Raw genomic sequence first — 22,496 nt, 5'->3', positions numbered from 1 at the left:
TCTTAAGGGGTTAAACTGCACAAGTCATTCTCATGCACTAGTAGTTCAGTGTTTCAACCCTATAAGAGATGAAAAAGTACTCAAGGGTAACACTAAAATATCTGATATAGAGTCTAAAAACTGCAAAAGTCTGTGTTCATGTGTTTGCTATTATAAAAACACTGAACAAGAATAATGTTGAAGGTAGGACAACATAAAGGAAGCCACTACAGTCCAAGACAAACCGTACCCTTTCTCAAGTTTGCCCAAGACTTCCTGGACATTTCACAGTGCTTCTTGGAAAATGTTGTATGTGTACACAAGTAAATGAACTAAAGAATGGGTGTAAGAGAAGGTTTGTGTTTTGCAATGGCCAAGTCAGAGTCCTGACCCTAACTCTATTGAGATTCTGTAACACAGGGCTGTGCATGCAAGGCATCCCAGAAATATTGATGAACTAAAACCTATTTGCAGGGAGGAATGCTCCAAATTTCCTCCTCAACATTGTACAAATCTTATTTGCAGCTACAGGATGTGTTGGGTGAAGGTGACTGCTGCTAAAGGGGAATGTAAAGGTTATTAAATTGAAGGGTTAAGTTATTTTTCTGTTAACAGCACTGTGGCTATCTACCCGATGTGCTCAATAAAAGACAGCAATTGTTTGTGTTATTCATTAGATTGTATTTGTCCATAATTGTGATCTAGCTAACAATCAGACTATATTTTATTATTAATCAATGCAGAAATCCAGGTAATTCCAACAGGCTTACTTACTCTTTCTGGCATCTATATTGAACTCGACTTCTCTACATATTTGTCTTTTGCTAGTACTGACAATTGAGGGGGGGGGGGGGGCTACAGACAGGCATAAGTGCAAACATTCAAATGTGCTATAGATATTTGCTTTGACCAGCCTAGTATAAAGGTAATTGCTTGAATGCAGATCACATTTCAAAATTTGTACTTATTAAAATACAGACTGTACTTGACATGGGGATGACAGAAGAGTAGAAAACGAGCTTTGTCATTTTATAATTAAACTGATGGCACTAGACATGTACCACCTCCTAACACTAGGAAGGATAAGAGGCTGTAGGATAATCACTAGATTATTAGATATTAAACTCCTTCATTTGTCTTTTCTTTTTGTTTTGGAAGTTGTGAGAAGTGAGGACACAGGAAAAAGTTAAAAACTGAGAGGAAGAGCATATCCTACATCTAGTCGGTGTGACCCTATAGGACAAGACTTGTTATGTCATCCATTACGCTGGAAAGTTAATTAACGATAGGTTCCGTAGAATGTTTACAAAATTCTGCACCATATCTTTTTTTTAATCTTTTTGTGTGAAGCCACAACTACTTGTGCTTTGCCTGCTGTAGGTTTTTACTTCAGAAAAAAGGAAATATTTTACTTACTTTTACAGTGCTTGTTTGTATGTTCCCTCAGCCAATGTTCATGTGTAGTCAGTGTGATAGTCATATTAAAAACTATTGATGGCGTATTCTTAGTAGCAGATTAGCAGAGCTCCGCTGTCTGGGTTTCCTGCTGATCAGCTGTTTGCTGGGCTGGAGCACTCATGCATTTAGCTGATTTCTGCAGGAAGCAGACAGCTCCGCTCCCACTATAGTGGTATTACAGGCAAATTCCCTATTTACTTCAGTAGGAACTTGGCCTGCAATTTTAAGCCACACCACTGCAATGGAAAGGGAGCTGTCTGCATCCTGTAGAAATCAGCTCAGTGCATGAGTGCACCAGCCTGGCAAACAGTTGATCGGCAAAGGCCCTGTGCAGTAGACCCTTGCTGATCTACTATTGATGCCTTATTCTGCAGAAAGGCCATCAATAGTTTACAACCAAACAACCCATTTAATATTTTAGTACTCGTTCATTTGCGCAGACTTTTCTGTCTCAAAACACTTTTGTAACTTTTTGTCTTTCTATTTCATTTAGTTGTATGTAAGCCTAAACCCTACCTCGATTCTTCCATGATCATCAAAAGAACAACCTAAGCAACTCTCTTGAATGAAGGCTTAATACTGCACCCCTCCTGGACTTCGTCTGGATTTCACTAAATTTTTTTTGGTGGGTGTTTGTTCTTGCCACACACCTTGGGATTACATACCTCCTTTCCTACATATTTTCTTGTTGGGTTTTCGGACACACTCCTTGGAAATCCGTTTTACTGTAAAATGAATAAAAGACTCCAAAATAACAGGAGGTTCCACCCTTGGGGGGGTCATGCAAGCCCAAGTGGCTGTGCTCCCCCTCAAACCTCTGAGAGGAAGGAGTAGAACTTTTATGTACCAGGTGACCCTAGTGAGTCCCTGCCCCATGCAGCCTCCTCCCATCTCATGAAGGGCAATTAACTAATGAACTTGGGTAACGGGGGCTACAAGATAGTAGATATAACACTGAGCAGCTCTCTAATTCGCATAATGTGAGAGATGCTGAGTGGTAATCTGAGAGACATAACATACGTCCGTCTTACATTCCCCATAATCATACAGTAAAAATCGTTTGACTCGGAAACCCCGCAAACACTAAGATTAACCCCTCCAAGGGTTTCAAGGAATCAAAGTATTTGATAGCAATGGGAGAATGTAAGTTACAGTTGAAACATCTTTGAAGAGCTAATAACATGGCACCTTATAGGTTGGGGGGGGGGGGGAGTGAGGCAAGACTCAGCATAGGTGAGGAGAGTGAAGCAGAGTCTAGGTGATCCGAAAATGGAAGTGAACAAAAAGAAAGCAGGACTTCGCTCAAGACCAAATGAATGAAGGATTAAACATAACGGGCTTGCGAAAGAGAAGAACCGGGTAGGAGGTAACTATGAGAACAGGGCAGCCAAGCAGATTTATTAAAGGGGAAGCTTATGTGAATAGCCACAAACAAAATAAATTGTTCATTAAAGATAATGGGATGAGAACCTGGAAATAAGAACTAGACAAGGAATATACAGAAGGGTTTACTTCAATATGTTCATAAGTGGAATAAAAACGGAAAGTACAGGGTGTCTGAAAAGTGTGGAAACATCCATATATTGTAGAATGAAAACGGTTTGGCAGACGGTGATCCAATTTTATGAACAAGCTACCGGGGAAGCTGTTAGGCCATGTCACCAAAATGACAATAGTGTTCTTCATGGTAACATAACTTTATTTGTTCTCAGTGATTTTTTCTCATTACGGGCAATGTGAATGATGGCATTATCTAAAGCTGCTGTATCATCCAGTCTGAATTGTCCTTTGTCAGGTGTTGAAGCATCTGTAATTTGGAAGCATACCATTTACGCCTAGTCAACCTCACATTTTTGAGACAGGCAACGAGTGCTACATTGTGGGCTCTTGGTGAATGAGGCCAGACAAGCAGTAGATGGGGCTTCATCAGTAATAGTTTTTGGTCGTCTAGATTTTGATTCTTCGAATTTGGAAAGACGTTTGACAACTGAACTGTGGCTAATGGGAGGTCTAGTTGGGTGGCGTTGATTGAAATTTGCAGTTATGACACGTGTGCTTTATTCACCTGATATAGGGTTGATCTCAACACATTCTGCTTGAAATAACACCATTATTCACATTGCCTCTAATGAAGAAAAATTTGTGCTAACATGAGAATGAATAAAGTTATGTTAAAATGAAACACACCATTGTTTTTCTGGTGAAATTTTATGCCAGTCTCAGAGTTGAATCCAAGATAGCCGCACTCAAAATGGCCGTCATTTTGGTGACATGGTCTAACAGAATCTAGGTCCCCAGGAGTTTATATCCAAAATGGGATCACCATCTGACAAACTTTTTTCATTTTCTATGGGCGTTTCTATGGGCAAACACAACATAAAGGGGAAATTGACTGACTTAAATTGATGCTTTCTGAATCGATAGATATATGAGCTATCATGGCAAAAGTAGGTAGGCAAACAAAAAGAGTTGATGCTGGATCAAGGCGGTACAATGGAAAAAATGGAACAAAACATAGGACAAGGTGAAGGTTAATGAATACGATATAAATGGCATAAAAACATCATTAAAATGTCAAAGACAAATGATTGTCCTTATTGTGAGAATACAAATCAAAAGCAAAAGGTGGGGTTATAGAAAAAGCAATACCTGAGCATGAAACAGTGGGATATGATCTAATATTAATGTAGGGTTATAATAGAACAATTAGATAGTGAAAGGGAAAGAATTTAAAAAAGGAGCACTAAACCTTGAAATGATTGAAAATGCAATGCAAACATTAATCATATTTGTCAGTCCGGAAGGCTTTTTGGAAGCTCCTAAAACAAACAATTTTGCAGAAAAACGGTTTCGTCCCACCCTGGTCCAGCTAAAAAGGAGGGGCTTAGGTTAGGTTAATTTGATTGGTCTCCACTGCAAACAGAGCAGGCAGGAAGGTTCTGTCACGTTGTGATTTCGCTGGCATTTTGGACTGTCCGATTGTCCGTTCATTTAGTCTGTTTTGTCATAGTCCAGCCAGCCAATCACTTTTCCATCTAGGTATAGTGGTTCCCATGGATGTTTGGGAGAAGTGCTGCAACGTCACTACAGAAGTACCCGATGTTTGCTGTTGGGAATAACTTAGGTTTGCTCTTTTCTCTTACCTGCTGCATCAGCCCCTGATGTGTATGTTCTGATTTGTTGTTTAGGAGTTAGTTCCCCTAGTCAACCAATCAGAGATATCATCTAACCACGCCCTGCCATGAGGGCGGGTCATTTTGCCTATGTCTACTGTGGTGTGCATGCTCCCCTTCCAGAACTCACTCTGTCTAGTTCCTATTCTATTCATTTGTTCTGAGCTCTGTTTGTCTGTCATGTTGTTGCGTGTATGCTATTTTGCGTTTCTTCAATTTGTCCGTCTGTCTGTTAGTTCATCTGTTTGCTTGCTCATTCGTCCATTTGTTTGTATGTCTGATCTACCCATGCAATTGGTAGTGGGATGCCCAATCCACGTTTTTTTTGCCGTATCTGTCTACGCTTGAGCCTTGTTTTGCTTGTTCCCATTCATCCGTTGGTAGACGAATGCTAGGGTCTTGTCTTGTCTGTTTGTGCTGTCCATAGGTGTGTGGACACCCAAATTCGTTCCGTCCATAGGTGTGTGGATGCCCAAATCCCTTCCGCCTATGGGTATGTGGACACTTGATTCCCTTCTGTTTGTAGGTGTGTGGACGCTCAAATCCATGTCTCGTTTTGTGTGTTTGGTGTGGCAGTGTTCCCTGTCTGACTTTGTCCTTGTGTCTGGTTATCCCTTATTGTCATCCAAGGATGGACTAGGCCCAGTAGGTGCAAAATGTTGGACCGTCCTTATCGGGACGATCGCTCTGCTTTTAGGCAGGGGCTTCCCAATGTCCTGGTTTGTTTAGGGAAAGTATTCACAGGTTTGTATTTGTCCTGTCTGTGTCTGGTTTAGGCTGTCTTTGTCCTGTTCGGTTTTAGTCCTGTCTGATGATGCCTGTGCAGGACTTCGTGGTTATTTCCTGAACAGACGTGACAGTTTTTTATTTACAGTAAGCTGCAACCTAACGAGACAAAGCAACCTAACCATTCACTTTTCACAAATGTTATTGCTTCATATGCACTAGCGCTGGACAGATAGGTGAGGTGAAATGAATGCCTCCTGAAAAAGAATGTTGTACTTTTTAATTTCTTAAATTTAGTGCCCCTTTAAGTACCTTTCACACAGGACAGAAGTAGTCCATGCAGACATTTTTGCCTCACAATGCTATATCTATGGGGCTTGAATTCTGCACCTCTAAAAATCCACAAGTCTTTACTTCAAAACCGCAAGAATAAATTTTGCAGCGGAAAAGCTTTCTAATGCGGAATTCAGAACGACTTGCAGAATTGTTGCTACACATTTCTAAAGGTTCTTGAGCGAGCTAAGTTGTTCACACTTGTTTAGACAGGCAAATGCATCATTGGCTCGTTCAAGCAAGAATCATTCAGAATCATTCAGTCCCTGTACAAGCCAATAGAGGGACTGAATGATAAGCAAACAAGCCAATAATAATTTTTATGCCTACATTAACCCCTTCAGTGGCAGGTTTATTATTACCATGTCAGCACAGCAAACCCCGGAGATTTTCCTGAGGTATTTTGAAGTGGCAAACGTGTACAGTGGCACAATAACTGTGTGTCCTGGCCAGCATTTCAGCACTAGAGCTGTCCACGGAAATCTCCTGGGGCTTAACTGCATGGTCAGTGCAGCAAGCCCTGGAGATTTTTCGGGCGTGCCACTAAAGGGGTTAAATGAATGATGAACAAAAAGCGAACGATTCTAATTCGTCATTCAGTGTTGGCTCAAGTTTACACTGAACGATTAACATTCACTTTTGCTTGTTTGAATGATTTTTCGAATGATAATCATTTCGAATGATAATCGTTGCACACTAACATGAAGGAGATGTAATTTCGCAATTAAAGTCTGTGTAAAAAACCGCAAGAAATTCCACACTATTTGACAAAATCCGCACCTGCCTGCGTCCTGCAGACAATTCTGTCCGGTGTGAAAGGTTCCTTCAAGCAGTAAACAAAAAGGAAAGAAATGGCAGTAGCAGGTGTAATTGTAGTGTAGCTACAAAACTATAACTGAATCAAAGGTAAAAAAAAGGGGAAATAGAAGATAAAAAAGGGAATGCCAAGGTAGTATGGAAAAGTGATTTAAAGCAGTAATGCGCAAAAGTGAATTGGAAACAACCATTTAAACAGTGTGATTGGACAGATGACTAAATGTAATTAAAAAAAGTGGAAGTAGAAACAGAAAAAGTCTTCAAACACAGAAATGAGAGCTAAAACAAAAGAAAATTATCAATATAATATAGCAGGAATATATCATCCAATATGTAAATTAAAGCAATTAGTATGTTAGAAAACACGTTAGCAAACAGAAAAGCAAATAAAAATCAGAACGGCAGGTATATGATGTTAGAAACACAGCTAAAATATTGGATCAGATCCCACAGTTTGAAGTGGCAGTATCACATCTCTTGTTCTTTTTATCTGTAAGAATGACATTGCTTCAAGAACTGGAATTATCTGTAACCCAGCTACTGCTTATGTCTTTCAACATTTTGCTGAATATACACTTTACCCTTTTCAGGAAGAAATTACTATAAGCTAGGTCTCGGAATAATAGCGCATTAAAGTGATGGTGCAAACCCCCCACCCCCCACCCCCCATTCTGCTTGCTCGAACAGAAGAATAAACATTAAGAGTGATACTTGCCCTTGAAACTGATGTGCAAATACACACGAGCATGTATGATGAAAGCAAATGAAGCAGTAATAATAGTATTATATGTGTGTATGATGAAACTAATTCAAACAAGTCACATGGAAGGTCAATGGGGAAATAAATGGACAAGACCTGAGATTGAAGAAAAAAGATAGAAGATGTTAGAACAAAAATACAGTATGATAGCCTAGTATTGAAACTATCATTAATGATTATATCATACAGACATCTTTCATCAGCGACAATATCAACTAAACTATCAACTAAATACTTAGAAGTCGAAACTGAAAAAAAGGAATGAAGACGACTAGAAGAGAGCATAAAAATGGAACGGTGAATGACAATTAAACGATAAAAACGTGGAAGGACGTAACACAAACGACAACAGAGGAGTTAAACCAAAACATGGAGTTCACTTTAAAAATGACTTTTGACATAGAGCTGGCAAAACTAAAAAAAACAAGCTCATAGTGAAATTTTCAGGTTTAAGCATTATTTGCTTCCTATAGTCTTTGAAATGCAGTATGTAGTAGTCTGTACCTCCACCTATAATAGTAGTCCAGCTGTGTAGTCTGTACCTCCACCTATAACAGTAGTCCAGCTGTGTAGTCTGTACCTCCACCTATAATAGTAGTCCAGCTGTGTAGTCTGTACCTCCACCTATAACAGTAGTCCGGCTGTATAGTCTGTACCTCCACCTATAATAGTAGTCCGGCTGTATAGTCTGTACCTCTACCTATAATAGTAGTCCACCTCTGTAGTCTGTACCTCCATCTACAACAGTAGTCCGGCTCTGTAGTCTGTACCACCACCTATAACAGTAGTCCGGCTCTGTAGTCTGTACCACCACCTATAACAGTAGTCCAGCTCTGTAGTCTGTACCACCACCTATAACAGTAGTTCGGCTCTGTAGTCTGTACCACCACCTATAACAGTAGTCCAGCTCTGTAGTCTGTACCACCACCTATAACAGTAGTCCAGCTCTGTAGTCTATATCTCCACCTATAACAGTAGTCCTGCTCTGTAGTCTGTACCACCATCTACAACAATAGTCCAGCTCTGTAGTCTGTACCTCCACCTATAACAGTGGTCCGGCTGTGTAGTCTCTATCTCCACCTAGAACACCAATCCGGCTGTGTAGTCTATACCTCCACTTATAACAGTAGTCCAGCTCTGTAGTCTATACCTCCGCCTATAACAGTGGTCCGGCTCTGTAGTCTGTACCTCCATCTATAACAGTAGTCTAGCTGTGTAGTCTGTACCTCATCCTATAACAGTGGTCCGGCTGTGTAGTCTATACCTTCACCTATAAAAATAGTCTGGCTGTGTAGTCTCTACCCCCACCTATAACACCAATCCGTCTGTGTAGTCTGTACCTCTACCAATAACAGTAGTCCAGCTGTGTAGTCTATACCTCCATCTATAACAGCAGTCCGACTGTGTAGTCTGTATCTCCACCTATAACAGTAGTCCGGCTCTGTAGTCTGTACCTCCACCTATAACAGTAGTCCGGCTCTGTAGTCTGTACCTCCACCTATAACATCAATCTGGCTGTGTAGTCTGTACCTCTAACAATAACATGGTCCAGCTGTGTAGTCTGTACCTCCACCTATAGCAGCAGTCTGGCTCTGTAGTCTGTTCCTCCACCTATAACAGTAGTCCAGCTGTGTAGTCTGTTCCTCCACCTATAACAGCAGTCTAGCTATGTAGTCTGTAAATCCACCTATAGCAGCAGTCTGGCTCTGTAGTCTGTTCCTCCACCTATAACAGCAGTTTGGCTGTGTAGTCTGTACGTCCACCTATAACAGCAGTCTGTGTGTGTAGTCTGGACCATCCTCTATAACAGCAGTCTGTTTCTGTAGTCTTGAGCACCCGCTGTAATTGCATTCTGGCTGTGTAGTCGTGACCACCATCTATAACAGTATTCTGGCTATAAAGTCAGAAGAGCTACTTTTAATAAGAGTCTGTAGTGTGGAGTGCTTCCTGGAACAGTATTCTGGATGTGTAGGCTCAACCCTTGCTTAAAATAGTGACTTGTGTAGTCTGGACCGCAGGGCACAACAGCAATAGGAATTCCTCCTGTAACAGAAGTCTGGATGTGTAGTAGACTGCCGCTGTAAGAGCAGTATGGTTGGGGAGTTTCATCTGACCCCTGAAATAGCTGTCTGGCTATATACTAGTAGTCTGGACCTTCTGCTAATAACAGTAGTCTGACTGTGTAGTCTGGATAACCTAATTGCTTTCTTTTCACAGTGTTTGCAGCATTTTCCTAGGCTTATGTGTTTTCTAAAAGCACTTTTTTTTTTAGAGGGTGGTTTTTAAAGCACAAATCTATCTATAGGCTATTATCCTATAGAGAAATCGATGGGAAAATGCCAGATGGAAATGCTATACAAAGAGTATACAGCAGTTTGCAAAAAAAAATGCAAGTGACACAAAACACACAGAAAATTAAGGAAAAAAATGTCACAAAAAATGCACCGTTTGCAGTTAGCTTCAAAACTCTCTATTGACCTACAACTCACGTCAGCTGCAAAAAAGGCAGTAAAATGTAGCATTTATGCAAAAAAAAGACTATGGGGCAGATTTACAATTCAAAATTTGCCAGACAACTGTCTTAATGCTTTTCACCACATTTATAATGTCTTTTAAAAACTTTCAGACACTTTTTTTTAACATGCCTAAAAAGGGCATGGCCTAAATGAGACATCATGAGACAAAGATTGTCCCAAATGTGCACCAAACCTTTGGCACAAAATCAGGCATAACTAAGCCAACTGCGAGGTGATATACAGTTAGACTAGGCAGTCTCTTGATTCACCACAATTATCATCGAGCATGAGTCATTGTTATAAATCTGGTGCATTTTAAGACTGTTCGGTCCAAGGGCCCATTTACACGGAACGATGATCATTCAAAATTTGCTCAAACGCCAGTTAATGCAGGTGGAGCGGGATACCTCTTCGATAGCTCTGGAAACAATGCAGCTGTTTTGTATATGCAAACAGCTGCTTTGTTCTCCGCGTTTTCAGCTGGTGTCCTGCTAAGAACTGCCAGCGGAATACCAGTTGAAAGAATGCTATCAGCACCACCCGCTGAGATATCAGCATGCGGCGCTGATAAGGCTCATCGCTCATTTCTAACTGGCTAGAAATGAGCGATGAACGAACGGTGCACGAAAAGTGCACAATGGTCGCGCGTTTATACGCAACGGTTATCGCTCAAAAGTGATAATCGTTGTTTCTAAATGAGCCTTTAGTTTGCACTGTCTAATTACTAGACAATATTAGTCATTATGCCGCCATGTGCGAAGCAAGCAAACCAGCAGTTTGGTGGTGTAATCTGGATGTCCAGACTATGCAGTCATAATACTCAATGCAGTCATACTACTCTGAAAGCCAGGGAAACTATATAACAAACTTGCACATTTTTAGGTTTACCAGCTGCACATTGCAATGCATTTTAAAGCAAAACTGCATTTTAAATGTGATATATCAGGAAGGCAAATTCACAGAATAAAAAAAAACATAATAAAAAGCAAAGAAATACTAGGATGGCATCAGAAGGTGTTTGGTCATTTTATGGTACTTCACCAGACCACAAATCCCAATAATGGTTGAGTAAAAATATCTCTGAACACCAGACTGCAAGGATGGTGATAAGCTTATGTTTAGCAGAATAGGCATTGGAATTCTAGCAGTAAATGAGGGTTTATCCATCTTGACTGGAACCCTGTCTTTTACATTGTCTAAAGTTTTAAGGTTATTTACAATCTCGAGGCGGCAAAGTTTTTGTTGCAGCAAAAATGTGATGCATTTCAAAAATTCAATGACCATTTAGAATAAAACATGTTATTATGTTGTTAGAATGTAATGAAATGTCTCATCAATTCAGTAAAAAAAAAAAAAAAAGTGTCCGTAAAGGGATATTTCTACTAACTTCTGTACCGAGTAATTAAAGGGAACCTATCACACGGAAAATGCAGTACAATCTGTGACAGCAGGAGAAGCTGAGCAGATTGATATATAGCTAGGTTAGAAAGTTGTCATCTATTCATCTACACCTCTGCGCAGTCTGTGCTTTTAGATGGAACGATTATCATTCAAACAAGCAACATTGAACGATGATCATTCAGTCTAAAGGTGAGCCAACGACCGAATGACCAACCAGAATGGTTCATTTTATACAGGCATAAAGGCCATTGTTGGCTCGCTCACTTCTCCTTCCACTTAAAGAGCGCTCGCTCGTTCAGCCTTTCACATTCGCTGATGTGAAAGACTGAACGATTCTCATTGAACGAGTCAACGATGAATCTGCCTGGCTAAACAGGCTGCACAAGAGCGAACCAGCTACCGATGACATCATCTGCTGGTGGAAATGAGAATTGGCTCGTCTAAAAGGAGCCTTAGTAGTTATTTCGGTCGAGCTAATCATCGATTGCTAGGCTTCCCTGTATGAGTCGGCACACACAGATAGCTGTCAATCACCGATTAGGACCACCTACAGAAGTACTAAACCAGATTAAGTAGAGATTTAACTGACTGCAGATTGCACTGCATTTTCCTTCTGACAAGTTCATTAGCTTCAGATAATTCCGAAGCTGGAAATACACATCCAAATCCTGTTGAAAAATCCAAGTTTCGAAAGACAAAGTAAATTCCTAGTATTGCCATCACTCCTATGCCCGAATCAGGTGGCGACTGGGGCATTAGTTTGCAGCCTGTTAACCTTGTCACTCATTCATATTTAGAATGGATACCATAGACGCCACATGAAGGGACTTGATAACATAAAAAAATGGTACCTTAAGACAATGTCTCCCACTAAGAAACCGAGCAAAAGTATAGAGACTTTGGAAAAGAATGATGGAACGTAAAACCATCACAAAGTGAAACACAAAGCAGAAATAAAAACAGCAAAAATGTAAAAGAAAAGTGATTCTGGTAACTAATCGTTAGTGTTGAATGATTTACCTCAACAAGAATCCAGCACTGAACATACAGAAATTCAGCAAAATTGAAATAACTGATGGCCACCAAAGTGTTTCCCAATTGTATAAAGAAATCTTTCGAGATGTAGCCCTGCAACATGGTATTCTTCATTTTCTACCAATGAGCTGAATCATTTACGGACTGAAATCAGCTACCACATATGTATACATGGCTGAATTAAGTGAGCCCTCTGGAATTAACTGGATTTCGGTACTAAAATGTGGTCCGATTGTTATGTAAGTCACAAGTATAGACAAACACAATCTAACTAAAGTAATAATACAAGAAGAGTTGTACCATTCATGTCTTTTATTGAGCACATTAAGGAAACATCCGCAGTGTACGAAAAAAAGGAAGTGAACCTCTGTGTAAGGCCGGCCTCACGTCTGTGTCAGAACCTCCAGCAAAAGGTTCCGTCACAGATCCCGCTGAAAATACTGGAAGAAAAAGCTCTGCATGCAGCGCATTTTCTCTCTTGCGAAAGCCGGCCAGCTTGGCAGAAGTGGTCAGACCTCACTATAGTCAATGGGGTCTACCTGGCGCTGTTCAGTTCCATCTAGGACCGGAGGGATTCCCCTTTCCTGCTTCCCGAATGGAGCAGGAAAACAGAATCCCCAGCACAAGTATGAAAGTACGCTTAATGACTTCTCCAGGAGCTAACTGGCAAAAAGTGATTCAATTAAGAAGATGAGATTGGAAGTGTGGCTTTCATAGGTGCTTTGTCCCCTAAATAAAGAAACACAAAGCCTAGTTACTGACAAATCTGTTCTGAAGAACAACTGGTTAGTGTCAACCATACCTTAATGTAAACGATAGAAGACATATTATTATAGAGATGCATAAAGATGGAAAAGGCTACAAAAGCTTTGCTAAAGAGCTGGACGTACATCATCCCATTATTAGATAAATTACCTACACATGAACAACTTTGCTACCTCAGCAAAAGATGTACTGAAGCCTACAAACTGCAAAACCTTCTGCTCATGTGTCTACCATTAAAAAACACTGAACAAGATTGGTGTTCATAGAAGAACATCATGAAGAAAGCCACTGCTATCCAAAAAAACCCATTGTGGACCTCCTCAATTTTGCCTGCCCCCAGCAAGATGTTCTACAATGTTTCTGGGGAAAGATTCTATGGGCAGATAAGACAAAAGTCGAACTTTTTTAGCACAAATACACAACACTATAATTGGTGGAAATAGAAGACAGTACAACAACATCTCATCCAATTGTGAAGCATGTGGGAGGGAGAATCATGGTTTTGGGCTGCTTTACAGGCTCATGGCCTAGATGTCTTGTGATCATTAAGGAAACAATGGACTGTAAGGTATATCAAAACACTTTACAAGAGAATGAAAGGTTAGCAGTTCATGACCTCAGGCTGAAGAGACATTAGTAGATTCCACAAGACAATGACCCAAATCACACAAGTAAGTCAACTAAAGAATGCTTGAAAAGATTTGTGCTTTGGAATGGCCAAGTCCGAGTCCTGACCTTAACACGAGTCAGATGCTGTGGCACGACCTGAAGTGGGCTGGGCACACAAGACATCCCAGAAATACTGATAAAATTAAATACATCTTTCTGAAGGAATGGTCCATAATTCTTCTCAATATTATTTGCAGCTACAGGAAATGTTTGGTGATGGAGGTGATGACTGCTAAAGAGGGATCAACAGTTTATTAAATTTTAAGGTTCAATTACTTTTTCCTTCTCTACTGTTTACTCAATGTGCTCAATAAAAGACACGAATAGTACAACTGTTTGTGTGCTATTAGATTAGTGAGCTTGTCTTTGTCCGTAATTGTGACTAGGATAACAATCAGGCAACATTTTACTAGTAATCAATACAGAAATCTGCTGAATTCCAAAGGGTCACTTACTTTTCTTGCATTTCAACATGGTATATGTATTCTTGTGAAGTATATTAATATTATGGAGTACACCAGCCCTTTAAAAACCAATGCACAAATGTAAATCTGAATGTATGTGGATGCTAAACATAGATCAGTAGCAATTTCATCCAGGTGCTTGAAGGGAAGATGACGTGCTGATGACTGACAGGAACTATCGTGATGATGAGCTGTTAAGATACGAGGAAAATGAAAAGTCAAGAACTCAACAGAATGACTAAGAGTGAAGGCTAATGATATACCTCGGGGCCACATTGGTTAATAGTAGGGGAGCCTGTCTAATATGCAAATTCGCTGGTGAGGAGTTGGAATCTGCAAAAAGGAATTCAACTATATAGAACCAGAAGCAAACACAAAAAAAGCTGGATGACAGGGTTAAGGTTCTTTTCACACTAGTGTCATGGCTTCCGTCATTTGTGATGGATACATTATAAGCTCTAAAGAGATGTCATTGAATTTAATGGTTAAAAAAAGACAAGTTTTAAAGACTGTTTGGAACAATGTAGCAAGCTGCGCAATTGTATCCGCTAAAACCATGTAGAGAAGAAAATGGCTAGTGTGAACAGAGCCTGTCGTCTTAATCAAAACTTGTACTGGAGAATGCAAATTGGGTGCTGATAAGATGACATTTTTTTAAAGATGAAAAATGTTCTAAAAATTAGGGCAAAAGGATTTTTTCACAGCGTTGTAATAGTTGGAAAAGTTGAGTAATGGAAATATATGATCGTATGTTGCAAAAAAAAAAAAAAAGGCATGGAGGAAGCAGACAGGGGAAAATACCATCTCCCTATAAAAGGGCACGAGTTAATCCGATCTGAGGAGGACTTAAAAAATATTAACTGAATGATGGGAGAAGAGACAGTGCTGAAGGCATGATTAGCAGACAGCACTCGTTGTTGCTGACACACGGCATGCAGCAGGCACACATCCCCCTCCATGCTGTGGGCATAACACTGGAGGGACCACACGCAAAACCAGCTTGGATCCCAGGTTTGGTGAGGGGATCTTACCGTACCCCTCATTACTCACCATCCTCTGTAGGGACGTAGATGTTCAGATATAGGCAATCCTCGCTTTGTTCTTGAAGGTAACCGGTCACAGTATCCAGATTTGAGGTGAACCAGACAGGCATCATAATGTCTGGGACTGCATTCTGTATATTCTGTGGGCACACGGGTGAGAAATGGGTGGCGTTTCGTATTCCAGACCAAGAAGGTGGAGACTCTGGGGGGAGGAAGCGTTTCTCTCCCAAAGGTGGTGCGGCGTAAGGCACCCCCAAATACTGATCCACAGGGCCCAATATATCGTTCGGCAAAGACACTCGCATGCCACGTAGCTTGCCGAAGTGTGTGTTCACAGTCTGCGAATATACCTGGGCATGAGAGTAGAGCACACGAGCAGTCACACTCAGAAGCCACAGGGCTAGACTCAGCTTCCCAGGGGCCACGCCAAGCCCAACCACATGCATGGTATGAACGGTACAGTCCTAGCATCCAGAATGAAAGCACCACTTAAGTAAGGGGGGGTTACAGAAATTCAAGGTCCCCCGAACAGGACACGTCAGTCACATCCTGTATCCCAAAATCTAAGGCCACGACAGACAAGCAGCAAGACAGATGGAACAACCAGCATCCACGGGACCTGCGGAGAGAAGAGATATTGTCAGTAATACATAAGAAAACCCCAAAACGGACAAGAGTAGCATTAAACTCAAACTCTACTAAAGGTATGTATAAATGTAAATGCCTCACAAACTCCCTGGATGAGAACAAGTTATCCATTTTATTCCTTGTCAAGTCAGCCAAAAGCACCTTCAGCTCTTCAAATCCTATAAGGATGAACTGGAGAAATGTAAGGACCCAGAGATCCGACACACCCAACACTGACTTCTAAATGATATCTATTGTGCGTATTTTTCCTTCTTCTTCGCACAGTTCTGCTGGCTACTAAACTTAATTGAATGGCAGCTGTAATAACATTCACCCTTGGATATCGCGCCCGCCATGTCACGTCCTGTACTATTTGATATGTGCTAGAATTCTGTCAAGTGCTAAATAATCAGCGGCAGTGTTTTCCCCAGTTTTGGTGCTTAGGAGACCACGTTGGTTCAGTAAAACACGGATTTGCATTTGCACTCCATTATTCTGGAACTCAATGGTCCTGAGCCCCTGGCGATTCCCAATGATCATACGGGATGGATTTACTGCTGAATGTCCACAGCGGATCCGCAGCTGAAAGTCGTACCAATTAGTGTGGATTTAGATGCCTTTTTAATGCAAATTTGGGTGAGAAATTCACCCCTCATTACGAGAGGTAGATTCCGCAGCGAATCCGGAACTAAAAGTGACATGCTATGGATTTAAATTCCACAGCGCACATCAAGTTCCGCATTGGTTTTCGGCAGATTTTTTCTGCAGCGTGGTGACGAGATTCTGAAAATCTCATCCACGTTGCTGATTCTGTAAATACTGGCCTGCGCAGAAAATCCGCAGCAAATCCGCCTCGTGTGAAAATGCCCTTAGGGTACGTTCACACGTAGCAGAAATGCTGTGGTTATTCCGCAGCAGAAAATTCCATGACCCACACTATTGATGCGGTTTTAAGTCTTAATCAGCTGCAGATTTCAGCCTGCAGCTCCTCTTCTCTCGCAATCAGCAGCCCCTCAACGCAGAGCACAGAGCAGCCCTCACCCGGCAACTGCTACTACTTCTGCATCACCTGAATGGTGGCCACAGCGCCTAGTAGTGGTCGCCAGGAGAGGATTACTTCATGCACTGCAGTGAGGGATTGCTAATTTGAAGTGAGATGTGCTGCGGGCCGAAATGAGCTGTGCATCTGCAGCTGCCTTCGACTCAAAATCCGCACCAACGGTGTCATTGATGTGGAAATACTGCTGGACTTTTTCGCTGCAGGAAAATCCATGGCGTTTCCGCTACATATGAACATGCCCATAGGCCCGGCTCACACGGCCGTAAGCGGAATCCGCTTGCGGAGGCCCAGAGTGGTTTACAGCTGTGAGTCCAGCCATAACACTGCGTAAGCCGCTGAAAAGGTAATGTGCATGAACATGTACTCACGCTGTATGGGCTGTAGGTATATCCGTGACCATAGAGAACAATAGGCTCTATGTCGCAGATATCTGCTGTAAAGCTGAATACGCTGCGTTCTATTTTCCAGATTGTTTTTTGTATTACGCAATTTTGGCATGCTAATGTGAGCGGACCTGCATATTCAATGCATTTGATTGATCCATGTATTACTGCGGACGATACGCTCACGGAATCAGCTACATAAATCTGGTTGTGTGAGACCGGCCTCAGTGTCTGTACAATGATATACAAATATTAGGTGTAAAGGGTTTTTTCAGGTGTAGAAAAATCCTTTCCAAGCAGAGAAAGCAGAGTACGCATGACATAAAGATGTACAAGTCAAAAATCCTATTTTTTTTTTATTTAACCCACCCGCCGTGCACAGTTTCATTTTTTCCCAAACCTTGTGATCTTTAAAAGAATTCTTCAGACTAATTGCAAATGTTTTTCAGGGAAAACTTCAATTGAATCTTCACCACAATCAGAATCTGAGCTTCATGTTAGGACAATTATTATCAAACAAGCCATCATGGACGTTGTGGAAAAGAGACCCTAAGGCCTTAGTCAGACGGGCGATTTTTCGCGCGATTTGCGCATGCGCATGGCGATTTTATAAAACGGACACATGAGCGCTTTTTATGCGCTCGTCCGATAAATTATAGAACAAAAAACCGCAGATCGCACCTATCTGCGATCTGCGATTCCTGTTCTCTTCTCTATATGCGCTCAATGGGGCCGGCGGCAGCAGCGCCGACCCCATTGAGAACATATAGAAGACAAATCAATCTTCTCTGCCACAGCTGTAACAGCTGTGACAGAGAAGAACGATGTTTGCCCATTGAATTCAATGGAGCGGCAATACAGCCGCTCCATTGAAAGCAATGGGCTGCCGGCGTGCGCGGGGTGAATTGTCGGGAAGGGGTTAAATATATAAACCCTTCCCTGCAATTCATTCTAAAATGTGTTAAAATAAAAAAAAATTGTATACTCACCTTTCCGCTGCAGCCGGAGTCCAGCCGCGGCCGCTGTCAGTTCTCCTGAACTGCTTCTTGGCACTATTCAGCCGGCGGGGCTTTAAAATCCCTGCCTGCTGAATGATCTGCCTCTGATTGGTCACAGCCCTGACCAATCAGAGGCTGAAAACACTCACACACCCATTCATGAATTCATGAATGGGTGAGTGACTGCTGCCTCTCAGCGCTGAGCCAATCAGGGGCAGGTCTGACTCACATCCATTCATGAATTCATGAATGGCTGTGAGTGAGGCATGCCTCTGATTGGCTCAGCGCTGAGCCAATCAGGGGGCAGGTCTGACTCACACCCCCTTCACACCCACTGCAGGACGGCCGTGCGGAGCTCCGGCTGCCGGGAGAAGGTGAGTATACAATTTTTTTTTATTTTAACACATTTTAGGATGGATTGCAGGGAAGGGCTTATATATTTAAACCCTTACCGACAATTCATCCCACACTCGCCCGCAGCGCATTGCTTTCAATGGAGACGGCTGTATTGCCGTCTCCATTGAATGCAATGCGCTGGACAGCTCCGGCCCGTTTCTAATGAAACGCGGCTAGGAGCAGATTTTTGGGCGATTTGCAGGTGACTTGCGCGCACCGGTCACGCGATTTGCGGATGCGCATCCGTCATGCGATCCGCAAATCGCGCGAAAAATCGCCCGTCTGACTAAGGCCTTAAAGACACGAAGGACTGTGTGAATTGTGGAAATCCATCATCATCTTGAGGACTTCTTCGCAGGACCGTGTTTGTGTGGGTATTTGCACCTATGGATTCCTATTGGGAAGTGCTGACCTATTTTATCCTTTTTTGTACAAATATTGTGAAGTTTTGGCTGCCTCCACCTGGTCGTGCATGCCCACCACCCATTTACCCTCTGTCCCTCCTATTGGACCATATAAATGGTATTCTACCTTCCCTGGTTTTATTTGTAGGCTTAGTCCCAAGAGAGGAGCATTCTGAGAGGTAGGTACCCATCTTTCCCAGGTTAAGATTAAACCACCTGGTATTAGAGTTAGGACCCATCTGCATCTGAGAGCTTGGTCACCTGGACGTTGGTAGATGGGCCAATATGATTTGATCAAATTATATACCAAGAACCCAGCATTATTTAATGTGGTTAGAGTAATTATTATAGGTACGGTATGTAGACTTCTGATAGTAAATGTATTTTGCGTGCCGTTGCCACTTTTTGGTTTCTGCTGCTATTGTAGAAATCCCTCATCATCTTGAGGACTTCTTCGCATGACCATGTTAGCGTGGGTATTTGCGCATACAAAATATAGGAGCGCTAAACATAGAAAATAGAAGTTCACATGAGTGCGTTTTGCGCATGCATTTCACACACCGAAAAAAGTAGGACCTGCTCTATTTTACTACGTTTTGTGAAGCAAATGCCCCATCGAAGTCTATAGGAGGTGCACAAATACACAAGGAGAATGGTGGAACACTGCATAAAACGCGGGGAAAAGAGCACATCTGGATTAGGCTAATTAGCCTTTAAATCCACGGAAAGGGTATGTTGGGGGCGCGTGAACTGGCCCTGCAAAAAGTATAGTACTATGCGTAGACAAGTGCGCAAATGTACCTAAATCAACCTTGTTCATCCGCAAATACGTTGCTGCGGCGAGTGTATTTGTCCTTACAAACGTTTGAAACCGCCCTACGAAATTTATCATATATGGACTATTATTCAAATTATCACTTTTATGATTTGTACTAATACTATTGATATATTAACACACCATTATTCTCCTTTAGTCTAGTACACAGACAAGGTCGGCACTGGTAAGTTGCCCTAAGTAGGTCCAGCATTCTGGATCTTGTGATCTCATAGAATGGTAGAGTTGGAAGGGACCTCCAGGGTTATCGGGTCCAACCCCCAGCTCAATGCAGGATCACTAAATCAACTTCACAATGTGGGTTCATCTCGGGGCAGACTTTGGGATAGGCAGGGAGAGAACAGGTACTTTTAGGGGTCAAGCTCCTATGCTTCAGAGATGATAAAAAGAAGGGAAATGACAGAGAAATTAGGTAGCCTTTAAAAATACTGAGGACTTTAAGACATCATGAACTCAGGTCATGGTGACCTTTCCTCTAGTTTGTGGTTAAGTGCTTTGTGACTAAAGGTTATAAAAATTCTTGGAAATAAGAGCATTTTGTATTTCGGTTATCATCTCCTAAGCATATGGGAAATAAAATGTAGGAGTATGTCTGAGCAGAAATTGTAAGTTTGTGGGCAAGTTGGAGCTCCATCTCTCCATGGCAGTTTAAGGTGATCCTCTGGTTTTGGGACAGAATTCTGTACCATGACTGCATGGTGGAGCGGTATCTTACCTGTACTTCATCTCCTCTTCCTGGCCCTTCATTACTAGTTTCGGTTCTGTTCTTCAAGTGGCCAAGATGAGCACCGCCATCTTTAGACAACCAGAGCATCTATAATGCATTGATAGTGTTAGGACTACCAACAAAAAAAGTGCATTTGTTCTTTGATTGTCCAGCTTTGCTTATGTCATCAGCGCTGGCCAATCACAGAGGACTTTACAGCATCTATTAGATCGCTAGAAAATGGCAGATCATGGCTACCAGAAAACAAAGCACCAAACCAGCGGAATGGAGAGGCCAGGAAGAGAAGTTAGAGTACAGTTAAAATACCTCTCCACTCTTCAGTCCCGGGACAGAATTTTGCCCCGAAATAGGAAGGGCGCTTTAATAAAGGCTCACTACACCTCTTACACCAGTATACCTCACTGCGCAGGCACTTTCCAGGATATTTTTTGTGCCATACATCACATATCTGAGAGTCCAAGTTCTGTATTTCGGACTGCACATGCGCAGTTTCAAATTACAAACGATGGCCGATGGAGATGCAGAGCTAGAGTCGACCCATGAACTTGATCAGTGGCAACATTTGGGATGGATTCGGGCCCAGGATAAGTCACGTGTCAGATGTATGGCACAATAAAAAAGAAAGCAGAGAGATGTGGTCATATGTGGGGCATCCCAATCACCAGATGGGTAATAAGTTTTCAACAAGTGTATATTACAAAGGCGATTATCATTGGGAAAATCCATTTATGGACTGGAACCACCTAAAAAATATAAGCTAATATTGAGTTCAATGCGAGCCGTACAAATGTGTATACATGAAGCATCGCCTAGAAATGTAACATTTAAAGACGGTTTCACATTTGCGCTGGGGGTTCGGCTTTCCTGCTCAGTTCGGGAAGCAGGAAAGGGGAATTGCCGTGGGTGTACGGTTTCGTCTCTGGATGGAACCAAACAGCACCGGACAGACCCCATTGACTATAATAGTGCTCGCCCGCTTTTCGCCCAGCTGCACAGCCTTTGGATCCGGTATTTTCAGCCAGATCTGTATCCGGAAGTTCTGACGCAGATGTGAAATCGGCCATACTGTACCTCTAACTCTACTCCAGTATCAAACGCTGTTTCTTCTCTTCTTCCTTCTCCTTCAAGACTATTCTGAGTTCCTCTACAGGACGCTATGATTTCTGCGTATGTCCTTGAGGAGATTCTTAGTCATAGCTCTTTAGTTATAGCTCATAGCCCCAAGCTCTGCATGAAATGGCCATTGATGAGGAACAAAACTTTTCTGTTTGTCCTGACATTTCTATCTACCGACACCTAAACTATGTCACTTATAGTAATATCTAAACTATTTCACTTATATTACCAGCTATAAATGTAACACAAAACTGCATTATTTAACCAGCTGGCCTTTAGAAAAAAAAGAAGAACTTGTAACGCTAAATAAATTTTTCCCGCCGTAACATTCCTCTAGATATATTTTTCTAGCGTTAGAAACACAAACTCCTACCATACTGAAGGGGAAAGTTGTATTTTTCACAATACGGCTACATGAACGGCGAATCTGCAAATGGTATATAACTTATACAACGTAAGCTTGTGTAACCAACATATGAAATAAATCCTGAAGCTATATTACAGTGTTTGTAACTGATTAGCTTCTCAGATGTCTTGAATGGTTAAAGGAGAATGGCAATTGGTGCTTAGCTCTATGATCAATGAGCAGTTGGAATTTCTAGAAATACAAAAAAAATTCAAGTTAGCTCATTTTACTTGGATATTTTGGGATTTTCGTCTCACGAAGTAGGAATCAATTTCTTGTGATGACTATATATTATCTACAAAAGAAAGCTGTATAGAGCTGGAAAGATTCTGAAAACATTAAGCCCACACTTTCTGTCAACAGCAGTTCTTGCGCGGTGAGGAGGGGGGGGGGGAGAGGTATTGAG

The 22,496-nt window shown here is 41.7% G+C and overlaps 1 protein-coding gene across 3 annotated transcripts in view; it reads right to left on the bottom strand.

Annotated features, from left to right (window-relative positions):
- Positions 1-22,496, bottom strand: part of NLGN3 (neuroligin 3) — a 146,776-nt gene that overhangs the window by 29,440 nt on the left and 94,840 nt on the right. For 2 of the 3 annotated variants that reach the window (XM_066580888.1, XM_066580889.1), the window contains exon 2: positions 15,146-15,757. In XM_066580888.1, coding sequence (XP_066436985.1) covers positions 15,146-15,584 — 439 coding nt within the window. In that variant the 5' untranslated portion in view covers positions 15,585-15,757. Of the gene's footprint in view, positions 1-2,102; positions 2,163-15,145; positions 15,758-22,496 lie in introns of all 3 variants that reach the window. The other variant, XM_066580891.1, reaches the window with a different exon arrangement.

The sequence above is a fragment of the Eleutherodactylus coqui genome, chromosome 10 (genome assembly GCF_035609145.1).
Source record: "Eleutherodactylus coqui strain aEleCoq1 chromosome 10, aEleCoq1.hap1, whole genome shotgun sequence".
Lineage (NCBI taxonomy): Eukaryota > Metazoa > Chordata > Amphibia > Anura > Eleutherodactylidae > Eleutherodactylus > Eleutherodactylus coqui.
This window is presented reverse-complemented; position numbering and strand designations above follow the sequence as displayed.